The 23223-nt window shown below is 55.4% G+C and overlaps 2 protein-coding genes across 2 annotated transcripts; one reads left to right on the top strand and one right to left on the bottom strand.

Moving 5' to 3' along the window:
• Positions 1-149: 149 nt before the first annotated feature.
• Positions 150-1088, bottom strand: ora1 (olfactory receptor class A related 1; the record flags this gene model as incomplete). Its single annotated transcript, XM_079807975.1, has 1 exon — positions 150-1088. The coding sequence occupies exon 1, from the start codon at positions 1083-1085 to the stop codon at positions 150-152; it is 936 nt and encodes a 311-aa protein (XP_079664101.1). The 5' UTR covers positions 1086-1088.
• Positions 1089-4852: 3764 nt separating this feature from the next.
• On the top strand, positions 4853-5800 carry ora2 (olfactory receptor class A related 2; the record flags this gene model as incomplete). Its single annotated transcript, XM_079807974.1, has 1 exon — positions 4853-5800. The coding sequence occupies one exon, from the start codon at positions 4853-4855 to the stop codon at positions 5798-5800; it is 948 nt and encodes a 315-aa protein (XP_079664100.1).
• Positions 5801-23223: the final 17423 nt, after the last annotated feature.

Here is a 23223-nt window from a genome sequence, read left to right as displayed (position 1 = left end):
CACAACCAGACAAAATGGCGGCGGAACAAACAACCCGTCAAAATAAGAGTCCCCACAGTTCACTTCCTAACTGTTAGTTTATTAAGTGAATCACATTCAAACACAGACAATATATGGTGGAGTTAGTTAGCTTCACTAAGACTCAGAGTTCAGCTTTTGGACTGTTTGCCGTCCTCTGCTTGGTCCGAGGTCGCGCACACCATCCTGGCTTTGACCTTCTTATTGGAGGAGATGATGAGGAAGGGGCTGAGGGAGGCGTAGCACGAGGAGAAGAACACCCTCATGTCGGCCACCAGGGGCGGCACCTGCGCCACCGTCAGCATGTAGATCCAGATGACGTTGTCGATGCCGAAAAACACCACGTACAGAACCACCAGCATCACCACGGTCTTGGCCGCCCGGGTCTCCATGGCGTCGCCCTGCGAGCGGCGGATGCCCCGCACCTTCCGGCCGTGGCGGTGCAGCAGGACCAGGATGTACCCGCTGGAGCCCAGCATCACGCCCACGAACGCAAAGTCGCGCACCGACACGGCCACGCCGTTGATCACGTAGGACAGGTTATCGCGGAAGTCCACGTGGCAGAAGCCCAGGTTGAGCGTGAAGGGCGGGACGGTGCCGTTGCGCGGGGCCACGGAGAAGAAGGGCGCGGCGATGCAGACGGCCATGTTGAGGAGCCACAGCGCGGCGGAGACGGGCAGCAGCAGCCGCGGGAGCCGGGCCTTGAGGCGGGTCAGCCGCGGGCCGCCCGCCGGGCACACACTCACCGCCTGGAACACGCTCAGCATGCAGGTGATGCAGACGGACAGCGCGCGGGCGATGCGGTACAGGTAGATGACCGCCTTGCAGCCGCCGTCGTCCAGCAGGTCCCTCACCCCGAACACGGTCAGCGTCTGCGGCACGCCGCGGGTCAGCAACAGCAGCAGGTCCGCCAGGGCCAGGTGGCACAGGATGGCGTCCGCGGGCAGCAGCCGCCCCTCGCTGTGCAGGATGTGTGCGTACGCCAGCAGGACCAGCGCGTTGGCCAGGATGCCCAGGCCCGCCTGAAGCAGGAACGCCACGCCTTTGATGGTCACACACAGGTCCATCGCGCCGCTCAGAGTCAGGCGGGCGAGCGGGCGGCTCCAGATAAAGCCTCTTCTGCACCCGCGGGAGCGCTCAGGCGGAAACACACGCGTGTCCAGCTGAGGCGTGTCCTCTCCAGAGATCACATACAAATACACTTCACAGCAAAGCCACGGCGAGCTCATCTTTCCAGTGTTTTTGCACATTACGATTATTATGACACCAACATTTAACACACCTAGCCTATCTGATGTAAACGTGACCACTGAACCAGCCATAAGAGATTGAGAGTTACACATCATCTGAAGATGCATTAATAATATCTCCACTGATGTGTGGACAATATCTGAAAATCTGGAATCTGAGGGGGCAAAAACATCTAAATATGGAGAAAGTCTCCTTTAAAGTTGTCCAGATGAAGTCCTTAGCACACATATCACTACTAATAATACATTTATGATATTAACTTTACCAAATATCTTCATGGAACATGATCTTAATATCCTGATGATTTGTGGCATAAATTATTATTAGTGTGTTTGTCTTGTTTCCTGTCTGATTAGACTGATTCCAGATGATTTTACTAGATGAGAAAAGGACAGAAGATATTTTGGTACATTAGTTAATGTATTAACTAACATGAACTAACCATGAGCAGTACATTTGTTAACTGTATTTGTTCATCTTTGTTAACGTTAGTTAATATAAATACAGCTGTTCATGTTAGTTCACAGTTCATTAACTAATGTTAACAAGATTTTAATAATGCATTACTAAATGTTGAAATTACCATTAACAAAGATTAATAAATGCTTTATAAGTGCAGTTCATTATTAGTTAATGTTAACTAATGTAGTTAACTAATGTTAACTAATGACCATTATTCTAACCGATATTACCGATATTTCTTCTTGTTTTCTGGGGAAATAAAATCAAAATGAACTGAGTTTTTGCTTAAAACAAGCAGAAGCATCTGTGAATGGGGTCAGAAAAATCATCTGGCCCCCCAGAAAACAAGAAAAATATCTTATGTAAATGTACATGTGTAGTAAAATCTTTTATAATTGATTAATTTTTCAATATTTGGGCTGTAAACGAGTCGATCATACAGTGAGGGGTTATTAATGGAGCACATTTCACACACAGAAGCGGAGTTCAAATCTTCATAAGAGAGAAGAATCAGCCCTAGTGGAAGAGAACGGAGGATCATGAGTATACTTCTCAAGCATTAGTCAGGGAACTGTGTTTAAACTACTCTTGGTGTGTTTTTCTCCATGTGTTGGGGATTAAGTGTGTGTCCGCTTGCGAGCGCGTGTGTGTTCTGGAGAGCAGCTGTCCTTTGATGGAGAGTCCTCAGGGGAGAATTAGACAACATTAAGATCATTAGAGCTGTAATGAGGAGCGCTGGGACCAGCAGGCCCGGGCCTGTCTGTTTTCTTCCCATGATTCCCTCTGGAGAGACGTGTTTACGCTTGAACGCACACGCGTGTTTAACCTCGGAGGGTCGATCAGGAGTCGTGTCATGTGTTTTCTCTGCATGCTGTCGTCTCGGCTCTGCTCAGATCAGATCAGTTATATTAGTATTGATCTGATCCGCAGGAAACACAGCAACGACCCGCTCACACACACAGAGAAGAGCACAGACGCAATAATACATGCCAGAGAAATAAAGGAACAGAAGCGGCTCTCAGACAGCACACGAGGACTGAACTGAGCTCTCACACTTCAACAGAACAACACACACAACAGGCTGTCAAAATGTCCATTTTGGTGAATATTCTCATAAACTAAGTTGATTATGTGGAGAATACAGTGATATAAGCGGTGTCATTGGGCCCCGGGGCCATACCTGTACACAAAGCAGCTGCGCAAGCACCACTTCCTGTTTCCGCTCGTAACGGAGAGGAGAAGGGCCGCAGTGTTCACGTGTTCAAACAGCCGGTCAGATCAGTGTATTCACTTCAGTGTTTATCAAACCACTGCAAATATTCAAAGACCCTCTTAAATACTGCTCAGACGTGCTTCACACTTATAAAGTTCTTTGCATTTTAATCTGACTAAAACAAGCCAGCTCAGAACAGGATTTATTCTCTATTATTATAATTATTATTAATATACTAGTCTCTTTTGTGATTTTAATAACCCATTGGCAGGTGTTTTTGCTTTATTTAAGCATTAATGCACTAAATGTTGATACATTTATCGTTAAAATCTTCAAAAAATTTAAAAGTTTGCATTAGTAAAGATATCTTCATATTATATCTTGAAAGATAGATATATTAAGACAATTTGGTCAACTTTTATGGGATATGTGTGTTGGGGTGGGTTAGGCTCCTGTTGGAAACCTGCTTCAGGCCGGCCCTGGGAGAATATGGGATGTGTTTCCGTGACTTCGAGAAGAGCTTTGTAACTTTTATACAAGCGTTGGAATGATTTTATTGCAGTGTAAATAGGCCTAATTGTCTGACTCGATGCGTCACTGACAAAGTATTTTAAAACGGAAATGTGCAAATCTCTTCCTTCAAGTTGTACCCTTCAAATACTGCTATCTTTCATAATTCACACAACATCAGCACCTGCACAGTGAGCTCTTACCATCCTTCTGCTGAAAATCTTCATCACATGAGATCTCAGTTTAGTTTAAAGAGGAATATTTAACCCTTGCTGTCACAGGGAGAGTCAAGTCTCTTCATTTCTAAGCGCTTCACAACACAGATTGCTTCAGAGCAGCTTTACAGGGATAACAGGACATTCATTCTGTTTTAGAAGAGAAGATAAGTTAGTTTTTGATTGATTGTTTTCTGTTCAGCTAAAACAGAAAACCCCAATGCGTTCGGACGGCCATCCGTATGGCTACAGCTTCTGGTGACCCGAGAACGAAACCATAGGTTTGAAACTATACCATCATCACCCCTGCGCAAACCCCAGAACAGGTGAAGTATGGAGAATAATGTAATCTAAATTCACATCATTTTTGTAATGACTTTTTGTCATTTCAGTGGATATCGCCATTAATGAATTTGTAAATGTGTATCAAAATGAGAACAGAGTTTAAATCTGACTCCTGGTCTTTATTAAAGTTCTTCAGCACAAAAACTGTATTTATACATCTTTCATGGAACGTTTTTAACTGTAACGTTCACATAACCAAGAAAAAGCATTTTTACACACAGAGATGAAGGGTGTCAGAACTGTACCTTTACAACAGCTTGTCAAGTCAACTTTATTTATATAGCGCTTTTAACAATGCAGATTGTTTCAGTGTTAAACAGGAAAATAATGCAGCATAATTTTATTCAGCTGTATAGCCATTCTGGAGAAAACGCTGATGTCATCAGTTCATTTCAGTTATCATACAGTGACAGTGTGGGCTTTAGATCAGTAATTAAGTTTATATGGTTAATTTAGTTTAATAATTAGATTTATTTGGATATTTAGTGGAAAAATTGTGTCACTGGGACAGTCCCCTCACAAGGACATCTTTTGAAGGTTCATAGTAGTGCCCTAAGGTGTGTATTTGTACTCTAAGGTACGACTATGAACCTTTTAGGAGTAGAAAGATGTCCGTTTAAGGGGACTGTCCCAGTGAAGAGCTGTTGTAAAGGTACCCTTTATCTCTGTGTGTATAAGATGTTTGTAGCGCTTGTGTGCGCTGAAGCGACTGTGACAGAATCACTCGACTGCACATCATCGCTATAATTGAGCTGAAGTCACTGGACCCGAGTGTCCCCGCGGCTCCAGCTATAAAGCGGAGCGGCATCTGTGGAGCTCTCAGAAGAAGAGGTTTGAGATGGACGCGGATGCTCGGACGCGCGGACTGCTCTTCCTGTCCCTCGCCGTGGTGGGCGTCCCGGGGAACGTGGCCGTCATCTGTGCCTTCCTCTCGCTGGCGTACCGCGAGGGCCGGCTCTCGCCCACGGATGCCATTGTTCTGCACCTGGCGTCCGTGAACCTGGCGGTGGTGGGCGTGCGCTGCCTGCTGGAGGCCCTGGCCAGCCTCGCCGTCTACAGCGTGTTCCAGGACAGCGGCTGCAAGGCGGTCATCTTCCTCTACCGCACGTCCCGCTCTCTGTCCATCTGGCTGACCTGCGTGCTGAGCGCGTTCCAGAGCCTGAGCGTGGCTCCGCCGGGGTCCCGCTGGGCCGGGGTCCGTGCGCTGCTCGGCCGGCACCTGGGCCTGGTGTTCCTGGCGCTGTGGCTGATCAACACCTCCATGAGCGTGGCCCCGCTGATGTTCGCCGTCGGGGCCCGCAACGACTCCAAACTCTCGCAGAACGCCATCAACGTGGAGTTCTGCTTCCTCAGCTTCCCGACCCGGCTGTCGCGGGATGCCAACGGCGCGGCCCAGGTGGGCAGAGACGCGGTGCCCATGGCCCTGATGGCGTTGGCCAGCCTGGTGCTCCTGCTGTTCCTGCTCCGCCACGGCCGGCGGGCGAAGGCCAGACCCGGGCCCTCAGCGGAGCGGCGCGCGGCCCTCACCGTGGTCACGCTGGTCTCGCTCTACCTGCTGTTCTACGGGGTGGACAACGGGCTGTGGGTCTACACGCTGGCCGCTCCTCAGACGCTGGGCTCCTCGCTGGTCTCAGACCTCAGGATCTTCTTCTCCTCGCTCTACGCCGCCGTCAGTCCCGTCGTCATCATCCTCTCTAACAAGAGAGTGGGCCAGAGAGCCAGAGACGCCCTCGGACGCTGCTTCACTGCGATGAACGGTCACGGACAGAAAAACGACAAAACATGATGGACGTAAGATGCGCCAGGTCTTTAATAATGTTGGGACACGGGTTCTGTTACTGAAGTCTGTCCAGAGAAACTTTGACTGTTGACTTGACAAAGCCTCACTAAATACTGTGAAGCTGCTTTGAGACAATAGGCATTGCATAAAGGGCTAAATAAAGGAGACTTGACAAAGCCTTGTTTGAATATTTTATAGATAGATAGATAGATATTTTTGTAACACAGACTTTGTATTCACACCGTGATGTTTTTGTAACACTGTTGAATAACATCTGTTCCCAGACGCTTTTCTCCATGTGTCGTGTTCCTCATTCCACTGAAATCTGATCTGTTCCCACAGACTCCGGTGGAATGAAGGGCACAATGCATGGATGATCCGGCGGGAGGAGCTCCAGAGATCTAGAAAAACACAAAGAGTGGGAATTAATAAAGACTGAATTCATCAGAATTCTTCTGAAGTGTGAATGTGAGGATCAGAAGCGTCTCCTGTGCACGAACACAGACACACAAGCAAACACGCCCTCACATGCACACACACACACACACACACACACTCACATACACACTCACGCACACACATACGAGCAAACACTCACGCACACACACACAAGCAAACACGCCCTCACACACACACACACACACACTCACATACACACTCACGCACACACATACGAGCAAACACACACACACACACACACACACACACAACACAGACACACACACACACAAACACACACACACACACACACACACACACACACACACACACACACATATATGAGCAAACACGCACACACACACACACACACACATACACACGAGCAAACACATACTCACACGCAAACACACACACACACACACACACACACACACACACACACACACACACGCATACACACTCACAAACACACACACACACACACACACACACACCCAGTACATGAAACAAATGTTGACTGAAATAAAATGTAAAAAAAACTTAACTACAACTAAAATAAATAAATAAATGTATTTTAACAAATGACTAAAGCTTTAACTAAAATGAAAACAGCAAACATAAAAATCTAAACAAATTAAAAATATGATTTAAACTATGACAGTATTGCGATGATACTGGTGAAATAACTCACGAGTGTCTGTGAAGACTCGCACCTTTCAACTGATGGTTCAAAGTCAAACTGTAAAACACACACACACACACACACACACACACACACACACACACACACACACACACACACACACACACACACACACACACACACACACACACACACACAGATGAGGAAATGGCACTGAAGCTGGGCAAACATCTGCTGATCCCCGTCAGAGAGAAGGAAAGCTCATCCGTTACAGAAAGAGGAAGAAGGAAGCGCTGAGATGAGCTCCAGTCTGAGCACTGATACCTGTCCTAGGTGCTCACATCAGACAAGCCCCGCCCCCTCACAGGCACGGCCCCGCCCATCAGAGATCCTGAGGCTGGAGGTGAAGGATCCAGGACAAGCCCCGCCCCCTCACAGGTGCGGCCCCGCCCATCACAAGTCCTGAAACAGTTTACAAAGATAAATTACAGTTTTTCTTGATTGTTTACACATTTTCTGAAAGCATGCCTCATACTCTCAGAACGCTACACACAAATACAAAAAACACACACAATGGGCAAAACCCCTCAATTCTCCTGCAAACTGCAACTTTACATTTAAAACAATGTTATTTCTTCTCAAAATGGTATTTTGTTTTCAAATGACTCACACAAACCATCATATAAATAGACATTTATAAGAGCCAGTGTAACCCTGATGTGCACAATGGAAAACACTTCTTCTCCATTCATCAGAATGACTTTTTGGTTCAGTGTTACTCTGACTACAGACAGTACATACATCAGTGTGTTGTAAAATATTTGAGAATACTGTTTCTAACACACAAATACATGGTAACAAATATATTTTATTTTTCCCACAAAAATAATGTACACAGTGTACATCCCAACCAACACAGAGTTGCACATACAGTGGTCTACATACAAAACAACAGAAGAATTTACTGTACAGTTACAGTAACAAAAATAAATCTAAACTATGCTGCATCCTCTCCTCAGTTTCTCACCTGTTGCTCTTATGCTAAAGCTCTGTTTGCTGATGGTAAAACTGTGTGACAGCCCATGTCAAGAGTCAGTGTGTGTGTTTGAATGGCAGTGTGTTCCTTGTGAAAACAATTTTCTGCATGAAAACTGTGCCAAATGCAGAGAATTGTGTGTAGTGTTTTTGAAAGAAGTGTGTTTTAGAACTGCAATGTGAGTGTAAAGCAGGAATTGTGCTTGTAGTTTAGCAGAACTGGTTCAGCGGGGCATGAGTTACATGTTGTGGTCATTGAGTCTCATGTACCAGTATTTGTGTGTAAACAATTGAGAAAAACTGTAATTGACGACTGTGGACATTGTCTTTTAAAGAATATCTGAAAGCCTTTGGTTCAGGCAGCATCTGTTTAAACACATCATGTGTCAGTGGCTTGAGAACATGAGCTCCTGTCTGGACTCGCTTCAGGAATGTGTTCAGGATCATCTCCTTCATCAAGATAAAACATCCAGACTAAACGATTATCATGTGATTTAACTGGACTTCTTTTTTAAAAATGATATTCTATATCAGTAAAAAAGATACTGGCCCCTCCACGAGTGCCCAAACCTCCATCTCACATGTGCTCATGATGACTGGCCTCTGTCTGGCTGGGCGTCCGGCCACTGGGACTGACCCTCTCCAACAGCCGCTGGAACTGACCCTCTCCAACAGCCGCTGGGACTGACCCTCTCCATCAGCCGCTGGAACTGACCCTCTCCATCAGCCGCTGGAACTGACCCTCTCCATCAGCCGCTGGGACTAACCCTCTCCATCAGCCGCTGGAACTGACCCTCTCCATCAGCCGCTGGAACTGACCCTCTCCATCAGCCGCTGGGACTGACCCTCTCCATCAGCCGCTGGAACTGACCCTCTCCATCAGCCGCTGGAACTGACCCTCTCCATCAGCCGCTGGGACTGACCCTCTCCATCAGCCGCTGGAACTGACCCTCTCCATCAGCCGCTGGAACTGACCCTCTCAATCAGCCGCTGGGACTAACCCTCTCCATCAGCCGCTGGGACTGACCCTCTCCATCAGCCGCTGGGACTGACCCTCTCCATCAGCCGCTGGAACTGACCCTCTCAATCAGCCGCTGGAACTGACCCTCTCCATCAGCCGCTGGGACTGACCCTCTCCATCAGCCATGACTGACCCTCTCAATCAGCCGCTGGAACTGACCCTCTCCATCAGCCATGACTGACCCTCTCCATCAGCCGCTGGAACTGACCCTCTCCATCAGCCGCTGGAACTGACCCTCTCCATCAGCCGCTGGAACTGACCCTCTCAATCAGCCGCTGGAACTGACCCTCTCCATCAGCCGCTGGGACTGACCCTCTCAATCAGCCTCTGGGACTAACCCTCTCCATCAGCCGCTGGAACTGACCCTCTCCATCAGCCGCTGGAACTGACCCTCTCAATCAGCCGCTGGGACTAACCCTCTCCATCAGCCGCTGGGACTGACCCTCTCCATCAGCCGCTGGGACTGACCCTCTCCATCAGCCGCTGGGACTGACCCTCTCCATCAGCCGCTGGAACTGACCCTCTCAATCAGCCGCTGGGACTAACCCTCTCCATCAGCCGCTGGAACTGACCCTCTCCATCAGCCGCTGGAACTGACCCTCTCCATCAGCCACTGGGACTGACCCTCTCCATCAGCCGCTGGGACTGACCCTCTCCATCAGCCGCTGGGACTAACCCTCTCCATCAGCCGCTGGGACTAACCCTCTCCATCAGCCGCTGGGACTGACCCTCTTCCATCAGCCGCTGGGACTGACCCTCTCCATCAGCCGCTGGGTCTGATCCTCTCCATCAGCCACTGGGACTGACCCTCTCCATCAGCCGCTGGGACTGACCCTCTTCCATCAGCCGCTGGGACTGACCCTCTCCATCAGCCGCTGGGACTGATCCTCTCCATCAGCCACTGGGACTGACCCTCTCCATCAGCCGCTGGGACTGACCCTCTCCATCAGCCGCTGGGACTGACCCTCTCCATCAGCCGCTGGGACTAACCCTCTCCATCAGCCGCTGGGACTAACCCTCTCCATCAGCCGCTGGAACTGACCCTCTCCATCAGCCGCTGGAACTGACCCTCTCCATCAGCCGCTGGAACTGACCCTCTCAATCAGCCGCTGGAACTGACCCTCTCCATCAGCCGCTGGGACTGACCCTCTCAATCAGCCTCTGGGACTAACCCTCTCCATCAGCCGCTGGAACTGACCCTCTCCATCAGCCGCTGGAACTGACCCTCTCAATCAGCCGCTGGGACTAACCCTCTCCATCAGCCGCTGGGACTGACCCTCTCCATCAGCCGCTGGGACTGACCCTCTCAATCAGCCGCTGGGACTGACCCTCTCCATCAGCCGCTGGGACTGACCCTCTCCATCAGCCGCTGGAACTGACCCTCTCAATCAGCCGCTGGGACTAACCCTCTCCATCAGCCGCTGGAACTGACCCTCTCCATCAGCCGCTGGAACTGACCCTCTCCATCAGCCACTGGGACTGACCCTCTCCATCAGCCGCTGGGACTGACCCTCTCCATCAGCCGCTGGGACTAACCCTCTCCATCAGCCGCTGGGACTAACCCTCTCCATCAGCCGCTGGGACTGACCCTCTTCCATCAGCCGCTGGGACTGACCCTCTCCATCAGCCGCTGGGACTGATCCTCTCCATCAGCCACTGGGACTGACCCTCTCCATCAGCCGCTGGGACTGACCCTCTTCCATCAGCCGCTGGGACTGACCCTCTCCATCAGCCGCTGGGACTGATCCTCTCCATCAGCCACTGGGACTGACCCTCTCCATCAGCCGCTGGGACTGACCCTCTCCATCAGCCGCTGGGACTGACCCTCTCCATCAGCCGCTGGAACTGACCCTCTCCATCAGCCGCTGGCACTAACCCTCTCCATCAGCCGCTGGAACTGACCCTCTCAATCAGCCGCTGGGACTAACCCTCTCCATCAGCCGCTGGGACTGACCCTCTCCATCAGCCGCTGGGACTGACCCTCTCAATCAGCCGCTGGGACTGACACTCTCCATCAGCCGCTGGGACTGACCCTCTCCATCAGCCGCTGGAACTGACCCTCTCAATCAGCCGCTGGGACTAACCCTCTCCATCAGCCGCTGGAACTGACCCTCTCCATCAGCCGCTGGAACTGACCCTCTCCATCAGCCACTGGGACTGACCCTCTCCATCAGCCGCTGGGACTGACCCTCTCCATCAGCCGCTGGGACTAACCCTCTCCATCAGCCGCTGGGACTAACCCTCTCCATCAGCCGCTGGGACTGACCCTCTTCCATCAGCCGCTGGGACTGACCCTCTCCATCAGCCGCTGGGACTGATCCTCTCCATCAGCCACTGGGACTGACCCTCTCCATCAGCCGCTGGGACTGACCCTCTTCCATCAGCCGCTGGGACTGACCCTCTCCATCAGCCGCTGGGACTGATCCTCTCCATCAGCCACTGGGACTGACCCTCTCCATCAGCCGCTGGGACTGACCCTCTCCATCAGCCGCTGGGACTAACCCTCTCCATCAGCCGCTGGGACTAACCCTCTCCATCAGCCGCTGGGACTGACCCTCTTCCATCAGCCGCTGGGACTGACCCTCTCCATCAGCCGCTGGGACTGATCCTCTCCATCAGCCACTGGGACTGACCCTCTCCATCAGCCGCTGGGACTGACCCTCTTCCATCAGCCGCTGGGACTGACCCTCTCCATCAGCCGCTGGGACTGATCCTCTCCATCAGCCACTGGGACTGACCCTCTCCATCAGCCGCTGGGACTGACCCTCTCCATCAGCCGCTGGGACTGACCCTCTCCATCAGCCGCTGGGACTAACCCTCTCCATCAGCCGCTGGGACTAACCCTCTCCATCAGCCGCTGGGACTAACCCTCTCCATCAGCCGCTGGGACTGACCCTCTTCCATCAGCCGCTGGGACTGACCCTCTCCATCAGCCGCTGGGACTGATCCTCTCCATCAGCCACTGGGACTGACCCTCTCCATCAGCCGCTGGGACTGACCCTCTCCATCAGCCGCTGGGACTGACCCTCTCCATCAGCCGCTGGGACTGACCCTCTCCATCAGCCGCTGGGACTGACCCTCTCCATCAGCCGCTGGGACTGACCCTCTCCATCAGCCGCTGGAACTGATCCTCTCCATCAGCCGCTGGGACTGACCCTCTCCATCAGCCGCTGGGACTGACCCTCTCCATCAGCCGCTGGAACTGACCCTCTCCATCAGCCGCTGGAACTGACCCTCTCAATCAGCCGCTGGGACTGATCCTCTCCATCAGCTGCTGGAACTGACCCTCTCCATCAGCCGCTGGGACTGACCCTCTCCATCAGCCGCTGGGACTGACCCTCTCCATCAGCCGCTGGGACTGACCCTCTCCATCAGCCGCTGGGACTGACCCTCTCCATCAGCCGCTGGGACTGACCCTCTCCATCAGCCACTGGGACTGACCCTCTCCATCAGCCGCTGGAACTGACCCTCTCCATCAGCCGCTGGGACTGACCCTCTCCATCAGCCGCTGGGACTGACCCTCTCCATCAGCCGCTGGAACTGACCATCTCCATCAGCCGCTGGGACTGATCCTCTCCATCAGCCGCTGGGACTGACCCTCTCCATCAGCCGCTGGGACTGATCCTCTCCATCAGCCGCTGGGACTGACCCTCTCCATCAGCCGCTGGGACTAACCCTCTCCATCAGCCGCTGGGACTAACCCTCTCCATCAGCCGCTGGGACTGATCCTCTCCATCAGCCGCTGGGACTGACCCTCTCCATCAGCCCCTGGGACTGACCCTCTCCATCAGCCGCTGGGACTGACCCTCTCCATCAGCCGCTGGGACTGACCCTCTCCATCAGCCGCTGGGACTGACCCTCTCCATCAGACGCTGGGACTGACCCTCTCCATCAGACGCTGGAACTGACCCTCTCCATCAGCCGCTGGGACTGACCCTCTCCATCAGCCGCTGGGACTGACCCTCTCCATCAGCCGTGACTGACCCTCTCCATCAGACGCTGGAACTGACCCTCTCCATCAGCCACTGGGACTGACCCTCTCCATCAGCCACTGGGACTGACCCTCTCCATCAGCCGCTGGGACTGACCCTCTCCATCAGCCGCTGGGACTGATCCTCTCCATCAGCCGTGACTGACCCTCTCCATCAGCCACTGGGACTGACTCTCTCCATCAGCCGTGACTGACCCTCTCCATCAGCCACTGGGACTGACCTTCTCCATCAGCCGCTGGAACTGACCCTCTCCATCAGCCGCTGGGACTAACCCTCTCCATCAGCCGCTGGAACTGACCCTCTCAATCAGCCGCTGGGACTGACCCTCTCCATCAGCCGTGATGAACTGACCCTCTCCATCAGCCGCTGGGACTAACCCTCTCCATCAGCCGCTGGGACTAACCCTCTCCATCAGCCGCTGGGACTAACCCTCTCCATCAGCCGCTGGGACTGACCCTCTCCATCAGCCGCTGGAACTGACCCTCTCCATCAGCCGCTGGGACTGATCCTCTCCATCAGCCACTGGGACTGACCCTCTCCATCAGCCGCTGGGACTGACCCTCTCCATCAGCCGCTGGGACTGACCCTCTCCATCAGCCGCTGGGACTGACCCTCTCCATCAGCCGCTGGGACTGACCCTCTCCATCAGCCGCTGGAACTGATCCTCTCCATCAGCTGCTGGGACTGACCCTCTCCATCAGCCGCTGGGACTGACCCTCTCCATCAGCCGCTGGAACTGACCCTCTCCATCAGCCGCTGGCACTAACCCTCTCCATCAGCCGCTGGAACTGACCCTCTCCATCAGCCGCTGGAACTGACCCTCTCAATCAGCCGCTGGGACTGACCCTCTCCATCAGCCGCTGGAACTGACCCTCTCCATCAGCCGCTGGGACTGACCCTCTCCATCAGCCGCTGGGACTGACCCTCTCCATCAGCCGCTGGAACTGACCATCTCCATCAGCCGCTGGGATTAACCCTCTCCATCAGCCGCTGGGACTGATCCTCTCCATCAGCCGCTGGGACTGACCCTCTCCATCAGCCCCTGGGACTGACCCTCTCCATCAGCCCCTGGGACTGATCCTCTCCATCAGCCGCTGGGATTAACCCTCTCCATCAGCCGCTGGGACTGATCCTCTCCATCAGCCGCTGGAACTGACCATCTCCATCAGCCGCTGGGATTAACCCTCTCCATCAGCCGCTGGGACTGATCCTCTCCATCAGCCGCTGGGACTGATCCTCTCCATCAGCCGCTGGGACTGACCCTCTCCATCAGCCCCTGGGACTGATCCTCTCCATCAGCCGCTGGGATTAACCCTCTCCATCAGCCGCTGGGACTGATCCTCTCCATCAGCCGCTGGAACTGACCCTCTCCATCAGCCGCTGGAACTGACCCTCTCCATCAGCCGCTGGGACTGACCCTCTCCATCAGCCGCTGGAACTGACCCTCTCAATCAGCCGCTGGGACTAACCCTCTCCATCAGCCGCTGGAACTGACCCTCTCCATCAGCCGCTGGAACTGACCCTCTCCATCAGCCACTGGGACTGACCCTCTCCATCAGCCGCTGGGACTGACCCTCTCCATCAGCCGCTGGGACTAACCCTCTCCATCAGCCGCTGGGACTAACCCTCTCCATCAGCCGCTGGGACTGACCCTCTTCCATCAGCCGCTGGGACTGACCCTCTCCATCAGCCGCTGGGACTGATCCTCTCCATCAGCCACTGGGACTGACCCTCTCCATCAGCCGCTGGGACTGACCCTCTTCCATCAGCCGCTGGGACTGACCCTCTCCATCAGCCGCTGGGACTGATCCTCTCCATCAGCCACTGGGACTGACCCTCTCCATCAGCCGCTGGGACTGACCCTCTCCATCAGCCGCTGGGACTAACCCTCTCCATCAGCCGCTGGGACTAACCCTCTCCATCAGCCGCTGGGACTGACCCTCTTCCATCAGCCGCTGGGACTGACCCTCTCCATCAGCCGCTGGGACTGATCCTCTCCATCAGCCACTGGGACTGACCCTCTCCATCAGCCGCTGGGACTGACCCTCTTCCATCAGCCGCTGGGACTGACCCTCTCCATCAGCCGCTGGGACTGATCCTCTCCATCAGCCACTGGGACTGACCCTCTCCATCAGCCGCTGGGACTGACCCTCTCCATCAGCCGCTGGGACTGACCCTCTCCATCAGCCGCTGGGACTAACCCTCTCCATCAGCCGCTGGGACTAACCCTCTCCATCAGCCGCTGGGACTAACCCTCTCCATCAGCCGCTGGGACTGACCCTCTTCCATCAGCCGCTGGGACTGACCCTCTCCATCAGCCGCTGGGACTGATCCTCTCCATCAGCCACTGGGACTGACCCTCTCCATCAGCCGCTGGGACTGACCCTCTCCATCAGCCGCTGGGACTGACCCTCTCCATCAGCCGCTGGGACTGACCCTCTCCATCAGCCGCTGGGACTGACCCTCTCCATCAGCCGCTGGGACTGACCCTCTCCATCAGCCGCTGGAACTGATCCTCTCCATCAGCCGCTGGGACTGACCCTCTCCATCAGCCGCTGGGACTGACCCTCTCCATCAGCCGCTGGAACTGACCCTCTCCATCAGCCGCTGGAACTGACCCTCTCAATCAGCCGCTGGGACTGATCCTCTCCATCAGCTGCTGGAACTGACCCTCTCCATCAGCCGCTGGGACTGACCCTCTCCATCAGCCGCTGGGACTGACCCTCTCCATCAGCCGCTGGGACTGACCCTCTCCATCAGCCGCTGGGACTGACCCTCTCCATCAGCCGCTGGGACTGACCCTCTCCATCAGCCACTGGGACTGACCCTCTCCATCAGCCGCTGGAACTGACCCTCTCCATCAGCCGCTGGGACTGACCCTCTCCATCAGCCGCTGGGACTGACCCTCTCCATCAGCCGCTGGAACTGACCATCTCCATCAGCCGCTGGGACTGATCCTCTCCATCAGCCGCTGGGACTGACCCTCTCCATCAGCCGCTGGGACTGATCCTCTCCATCAGCCGCTGGGACTGACCCTCTCCATCAGCCGCTGGGACTAACCCTCTCCATCAGCCGCTGGGACTAACCCTCTCCATCAGCCGCTGGGACTGATCCTCTCCATCAGCCGCTGGGACTGACCCTCTCCATCAGCCCCTGGGACTGACCCTCTCCATCAGCCGCTGGGACTGACCCTCTCCATCAGCCGCTGGGACTGACCCTCTCCATCAGCCGCTGGGACTGACCCTCTCCATCAGACGCTGGGACTGACCCTCTCCATCAGACGCTGGAACTGACCCTCTCCATCAGCCGCTGGGACTGACCCTCTCCATCAGCCGCTGGGACTGACCCTCTCCATCAGCCGTGACTGACCCTCTCCATCAGACGCTGGAACTGACCCTCTCCATCAGCCACTGGGACTGACCCTCTCCATCAGCCACTGGGACTGACCCTCTCCATCAGCCGCTGGGACTGACCCTCTCCATCAGCCGCTGGGACTGATCCTCTCCATCAGCCGTGACTGACCCTCTCCATCAGCCACTGGGACTGACTCTCTCCATCAGCCGTGACTGACCCTCTCCATCAGCCACTGGGACTGACCTTCTCCATCAGCCGCTGGAACTGACCCTCTCCATCAGCCGCTGGGACTAACCCTCTCCATCAGCCGCTGGAACTGACCCTCTCAATCAGCCGCTGGGACTGACCCTCTCCATCAGCCGTGATGAACTGACCCTCTCCATCAGCCGCTGGGACTAACCCTCTCCATCAGCCGCTGGGACTAACCCTCTCCATCAGCCGCTGGGACTAACCCTCTCCATCAGCCGCTGGGACTGACCCTCTCCATCAGCCGCTGGAACTGACCCTCTCCATCAGCCGCTGGGACTGATCCTCTCCATCAGCCACTGGGACTGACCCTCTCCATCAGCCGCTGGGACTGACCCTCTCCATCAGCCGCTGGGACTGACCCTCTCCATCAGCCGCTGGGACTGACCCTCTCCATCAGCCGCTGGGACTGACCCTCTCCATCAGCCGCTGGAACTGATCCTCTCCATCAGCTGCTGGGACTGACCCTCTCCATCAGCCGCTGGGACTGACCCTCTCCATCAGCCGCTGGAACTGACCCTCTCCATCAGCCGCTGGCACTAACCCTCTCCATCAGCCGCTGGAACTGACCCTCTCCATCAGCCGCTGGAACTGACCCTCTCAATCAGCCGCTGGGACTGACCCTCTCCATCAGCCGCTGGAACTGACCCTCTCCATCAGCCGCTGGGACTGACCCTCTCCATCAGCCGCTGGGACTGACCCTCTCCATCAGCCGCTGGAACTGACCATCTCCATCAGCCGCTGGGATTAACCCTCTCCATCAGCCGCTGGGACTGATCCTCTCCATCAGCCGCTGGGACTGACCCTCTCCATCAGCCCCTGGGACTGACCCTCTCCATCAGCCCCTGGGACTGATCCTCTCCATCAGCCGCTGGGATTAACCCTCTCCATCAGCCGCTGGGACTGATCCTCTCCATCAGCCGCTGGAACTGACCATCTCCATCAGCCGCTGGGATTAACCCTCTCCATCAGCCGCTGGGACTGATCCTCTCCATCAGCCGCTGGGACTGATCCTCTCCATCAGCCGCTGGGACTGACCCTCTCCATCAGCCCCTGGGACTGATCCTCTCCATCAGCCGCTGGGATTAACCCTCTCCATCAGCCGCTGGGACTGATCCTCTCCATCAGCCGCTGGAACTGACCCTCTCCATCAGCCGCTGGAACTGACCCTCTCCATCAGCCGCTGGGACTGATCCTCTCCATCAGCCGCTGGGACTGACCCTCTCCATCAGCCGCTGGGATTAACCCTCTCCATCAGCCGCTGGGACTGATCCTCTCCATCAGCCGCTGGGACTGATCCTCTCCATCAGCCGCTGGGACTGACCCTCTCCATCAGCCCCTGGGACTGATCCTCTCCATCAGCCGCTGGGATTAACCCTCTCCATCAGCCGCTGGGACTGATCCTCTCCATCAGCCGCTGGAACTGACCCTCTCCATCAGCCGCTGGAACTGACCCTCTCCATCAGCCGCTGGGACTGACCCTCTCCATCAGCCGCTGGGACTGACCCTCTCCATCAGCCGCTGGAACTGACCATCTCCATCAGCCGCTGGGATTAACCCTCTCCATCAGCCGCTGGGACTGACCCTCTCCATCAGCCGCTGGGACTGACCCTCTCCATCAGCCGCTGGAACTGACCATCTCCATCAGCCGCTGGGATTAACCCTCTCCATCAGCCGCTGGGACTGATCCTCTCCATCAGCCGCTGGGACTGACCCTCTCCATCAGCCGCTGGGACTGACCCTCTCCATCAGCCGCTGGGACTGACCCTCTCCATCAGCCGTGACTGACCCTCTCCATCAGCCACTGGGACTGACCCTCTCCATCAGCCACTGGGACTGATCCTCTCCATCAGCCGTGACTGACCCTCTCCATCAGCCGCTGGGACTGATCCTCTCCATCAGCCGTGACTGACCCTCTCCATCAGCCGTGACTGACCCTCTCCATCAGCCGCTGGGACTGATCCTCTCCATCAGCCGCTGGGACTGACCCTCTCCATCAGCCCCTGGGACTGACCCTCTCCATCAGCCCCTGGGACTGATCCTCTCCATCAGCCGCTGGGATTAACCCTCTCCATCAGCCGCTGGGACTGATCCTCTCCATCAGCCGCTGGAACTGACCATCTCCATCAGCCGCTGGGATTAACCCTCTCCATCAGCCGCTGGGACTGATCCTCTCCATCAGCCGCTGGGACTGATCCTCTCCATCAGCCGCTGGGACTGACCCTCTCCATCAGCCCCTGGGACTGATCCTCTCCATCAGCCGCTGGGATTAACCCTCTCCATCAGCCGCTGGGACTGATCCTCTCCATCAGCCGCTGGAACTGACCCTCTCCATCAGCCGCTGGAACTGACCCTCTCCATCAGCCGCTGGGACTGATCCTCTCCATCAGCCGCTGGGACTGACCCTCTCCATCAGCCGCTGGGATTAACCCTCTCCATCAGCCGCTGGGACTGATCCTCTCCATCAGCCGCTGGGACTGATCCTCTCCATCAGCCGCTGGGACTGACCCTCTCCATCAGCCCCTGGGACTGATCCTCTCCATCAGCCGCTGGGATTAACCCTCTCCATCAGCCGCTGGGACTGATCCTCTCCATCAGCCGCTGGAACTGACCCTCTCCATCAGCCGCTGGAACTGACCCTCTCCATCAGCCGCTGGGACTGACCCTCTCCATCAGCCGCTGGGACTGACCCTCTCCATCAGCCGCTGGAACTGACCATCTCCATCAGCCGCTGGGATTAACCCTCTCCATCAGCCGCTGGGACTGACCCTCTCCATCAGCCGCTGGGACTGACCCTCTCCATCAGCCGCTGGAACTGACCATCTCCATCAGCCGCTGGGATTAACCCTCTCCATCAGCCGCTGGGACTGATCCTCTCCATCAGCCGCTGGGACTGACCCTCTCCATCAGCCGCTGGGACTGACCCTCTCCATCAGCCGCTGGGACTGACCCTCTCCATCAGCCGTGACTGACCCTCTCCATCAGCCACTGGGACTGACCCTCTCCATCAGCCACTGGGACTGATCCTCTCCATCAGCCGTGACTGACCCTCTCCATCAGCCGCTGGGACTGATCCTCTCCATCAGCCGTGACTGACCCTCTCCATCAGCCGTGACTGACCCTCTCCATCAGCCGCTGGGACTGATCCTCTCCATCAGCCGTGACTGATCCTCTCCATCAGCCGCTGGGACTGACCCTCTCCATCAGCCGTGACTGACCCTCTCCATCAGCCGTGACTGACCCTCTCCATCAGCCACTGGGACTGACCCTCTCCATCAGCCACTGGGACTGACCCTCTCCATCAGCCGCTGGGACTGACCCTCTCCATCAGCCACTGGGACTGACCCTCTCCATCAGCCGCTGGGACTAACCCTCTCCATCAGCCGCTGGGACTGATCCTCTCCATCAGCCGCTGGGACTGACCCTCTCCATCAGCCCCTGGGACTGACCCTCTCCATCAGCCGCTGGGACTGACCCTCTCCATCAGCCGCTGGGACTGACCCTCTCCATCAGCCGCTGGGACTGACCCTCTCCATCAGCCGCTGGGACTGACCCTCTCCATCAGACGCTGGGACTGACCCTCTCCATCAGACGCTGGAACTGACCCTCTCCATCAGCCGCTGGGACTGACCCTCTCCATCAGCCACTGGGACTGACCCTCTCCATCAGCCGTGACTGACCCTCGCCATCAGCCACTGGGACTGACCCTCTCCATCAGCCGCTGGGACTAACCCTCTCCATCAGCCGCTGGGACTGACCCTCTCCATCAGACGCTGGAACTGACCCTCTCCATCAGCCACTGGGACTGACCCTCTCCATCAGCCACTGGGACTGACCCTCTCCATCAGCCGCTGGGACTGACCCTCTCCATCAGCCGCTGGGACTGACCCTCTCCATCAGCCGCTGGGACTGATCCTCTCCATCAGCCGTGACTGACCCTCTCCATCAGCCACTGGGACTGACTCTCTCCATCAGCCGTGACTGACCCTCTCCATCAGCCGCTGGGACTGACCCTCTCCATCAGCCGTGACTGACCCTCTCCATCAGCCACTGGGACTGACCCTCTCCATCAGCCGTGACTGACCCTCTCCATCAGCCACTGGGACTGACCCTCTCCATCAGCCGTGACTGACCCTCTCCATCAGCCGCTGGGACTGATCCTCTCCATCAGCCGTGACTGACCCTCTCCATCAGCCACTGGGACTGACCCTCTCCATCAGCCACTGGGACTGACCCTCTCCATCAGCCGTGACTGACCCTCTCCATCAGCCGCTGGGACTGATCCTCTCCATCAGCCGTGACTGACCCTCTCCATCAGCCGTGACTGACCCTCTCCATCAGCCGCTGGGACTGATCCTCTCCATCAGCCGTGACTGATCCTCTCCATCAGCCGCTGGGACTGACCCTCTCCATCAGCCGTGACTGATCCTCTCCATCAGCCGCTGGGACTGACCCTCTCCATCAGCCGCTGGGACTAACCCTCTCCATCAGCCGTGACTGACCCTCTCCATCAGCCGTGACTGACCCTCTCCATCAGCCGCTGGAACTGACCCTCTCCATCAGCCACTGGGACTGACCCTCTCCATCAGCCGCTGGGACTAACCCTCTCCATCAGCCACTGGGACTGACCCTCTCCATCAGCCGCTGGGACTGACCCTCTCCATCAGCCACTGGGACTGACCCTCTCCATCAGCCGTGACTGACCCTCTCCATCAGCCGCTGGGACTGACCCTCTCCATCAGCCGTGACTGACCCTCTCCATCAGCCGCTGGGACTGACCCTCTCCATCAGCCGTGACTGACCCTCTCCATCAGCCGTGACTGACCCTCTCCATCAGCCGCTGGAACTGACCCTCTCCATCAGCCACTGGGACTGACCCTCTCCATCAGCCACTGGGACTGACCCTCTCCATCAGCCACTGGGACTGACCCTCTCCATCAGCCACTGGGACTGACCCTCTCCATCAGCCGTGACTGACCCTCTCCATCAGCCGCTGGGACTGACCCTCTCCATCAGCCGCTGGGATTGACCAAGATGGCGGCGCGAGTAGATCGCGAGGCTCTGGTTCTCTCCAGATTCTGCAATTTTGCGGTATTTTTCCTGTTCTTCTCGGGTCTGTTCGCACAGAACAGTTGTGCCTTTACATCGTACACCCGCGCTGAGCTTTTGGATATTGGTTTGCGAATTTCCGACAGTTTTATGGACAATCTACAACTCCTTCCTGAGATCGCTAAGACACCGGTGACTCTGCACTCTACCCGGCCGGGCGGAAGTGCACGCAGACGGCGGCGTGATCGTAAACAAAGGCGGGGGAGACGTGGAGGAACGCGTGCTAAGCTAACGCTTACTCCTCATCGGCTCTCTTTACCCAGCATTTTCCTTGCCAATGTACGGTCGCTAGTGAACAAAATGGAGGAGATTCGACTCAGCATCACACACAGTAAGAAACTTTTGAACTGTAACGTCCTAATATTCACGGAAACCTGGTTAAACAGCGGAATACCGGACACCGCTATCGAGCTAGCGGGACGCCACACACTCCGGGCGGATAGAACATTAGATGGCTCCGGGAAGAGCAGAGGGGGCGGATTGTGCATTTATATTAACAAAGCTTGGTGCACAAACTCTGCTATTGTTGGGAGTCATTGTTCAGCTAACCTGGAGTTTCTCATGGTTAAATGTAGACCGTTTTATCTACCCCGGGAGTTCACCTCCACCATTATCACAGCAGCCTATATTCCACCCGATGCTGATGCCAAGCTTGCTATGAAAGAACTTCACGCAGCCATCAGTAAACAACAGACTGATCACCCGGAAGCTGCGTTTATTGTTGCAGGTGACTTTAATCACTCAAACTTAAAGTCAGTGCTACCCAAGTTTCACCAGCATGTTTCCTGCCACACCAGAGGAAACAAAACCTTAGACCATGTTTACACAAACATGGCCGGAGCTTACGTTGCGACACCCCTCCCCCACCTGGGACAGTCAGACCACCTTTCTTTGTTCCTCAGCCCCAAATATTCACCCCTCATCAACCGCGTGAAGCCATCAATGAAAACCATCAAGGTGTGGCCTGCGGGGGCAGACTCCACACTCCAGGAAAGGTTTCTAAACACAGACTGGAGTATGTTTGCTTCTCAAGCCACCAGTGGCGCTCACACGGACATTGACTCCTACACCTCCTCAGTATTGGATCATATCAATACCACCATCAACAGTGTTACAACCCAGAAACAGATCACCACATACCCAAATCAGAAGCCTTGGATGAACAGGGAAGTACGACTCCTGTTGAAGTCACGCAACACTGCTTTCAGATCAGGAGATGCACAAGCCTACAGTACGTCCAGGGCAAACCTGAAGAGGGGCATCAAAAAGGCCAAGCACTGCTACAAGCTTAAGATTGAGGGTCACTTTTCGAACTCTGACCCTCGACGCATGTGGCAGGGCATCCAGGCCATCAGTGACTACAAACCCCCCCACTCCACCCCCGCAGCCACTGATGTCAACTTCCTGAATGAGCTAAATTACTTTTATGCTCGTTTTGAAAGAGACAACAGAGAAACTGCCACCAAGCTCAAACCCTCAGCTGACCACCCACCAATCACACTCTCCTCCACAGATGTCTGCAAGGCACTGAGCCGGATCAGCGCGCACAAGGCTGCTGGACCAGACAACATCCCTGGACGTGTGCTCA

This window comes from Gobio gobio, assembly GCF_949357685.1.
Source record: "Gobio gobio genome assembly, chromosome: 24".
Taxonomy (NCBI): domain Eukaryota; kingdom Metazoa; phylum Chordata; class Actinopteri; order Cypriniformes; family Gobionidae; genus Gobio; species Gobio gobio.
This window is presented reverse-complemented; position numbering and strand designations above follow the sequence as displayed.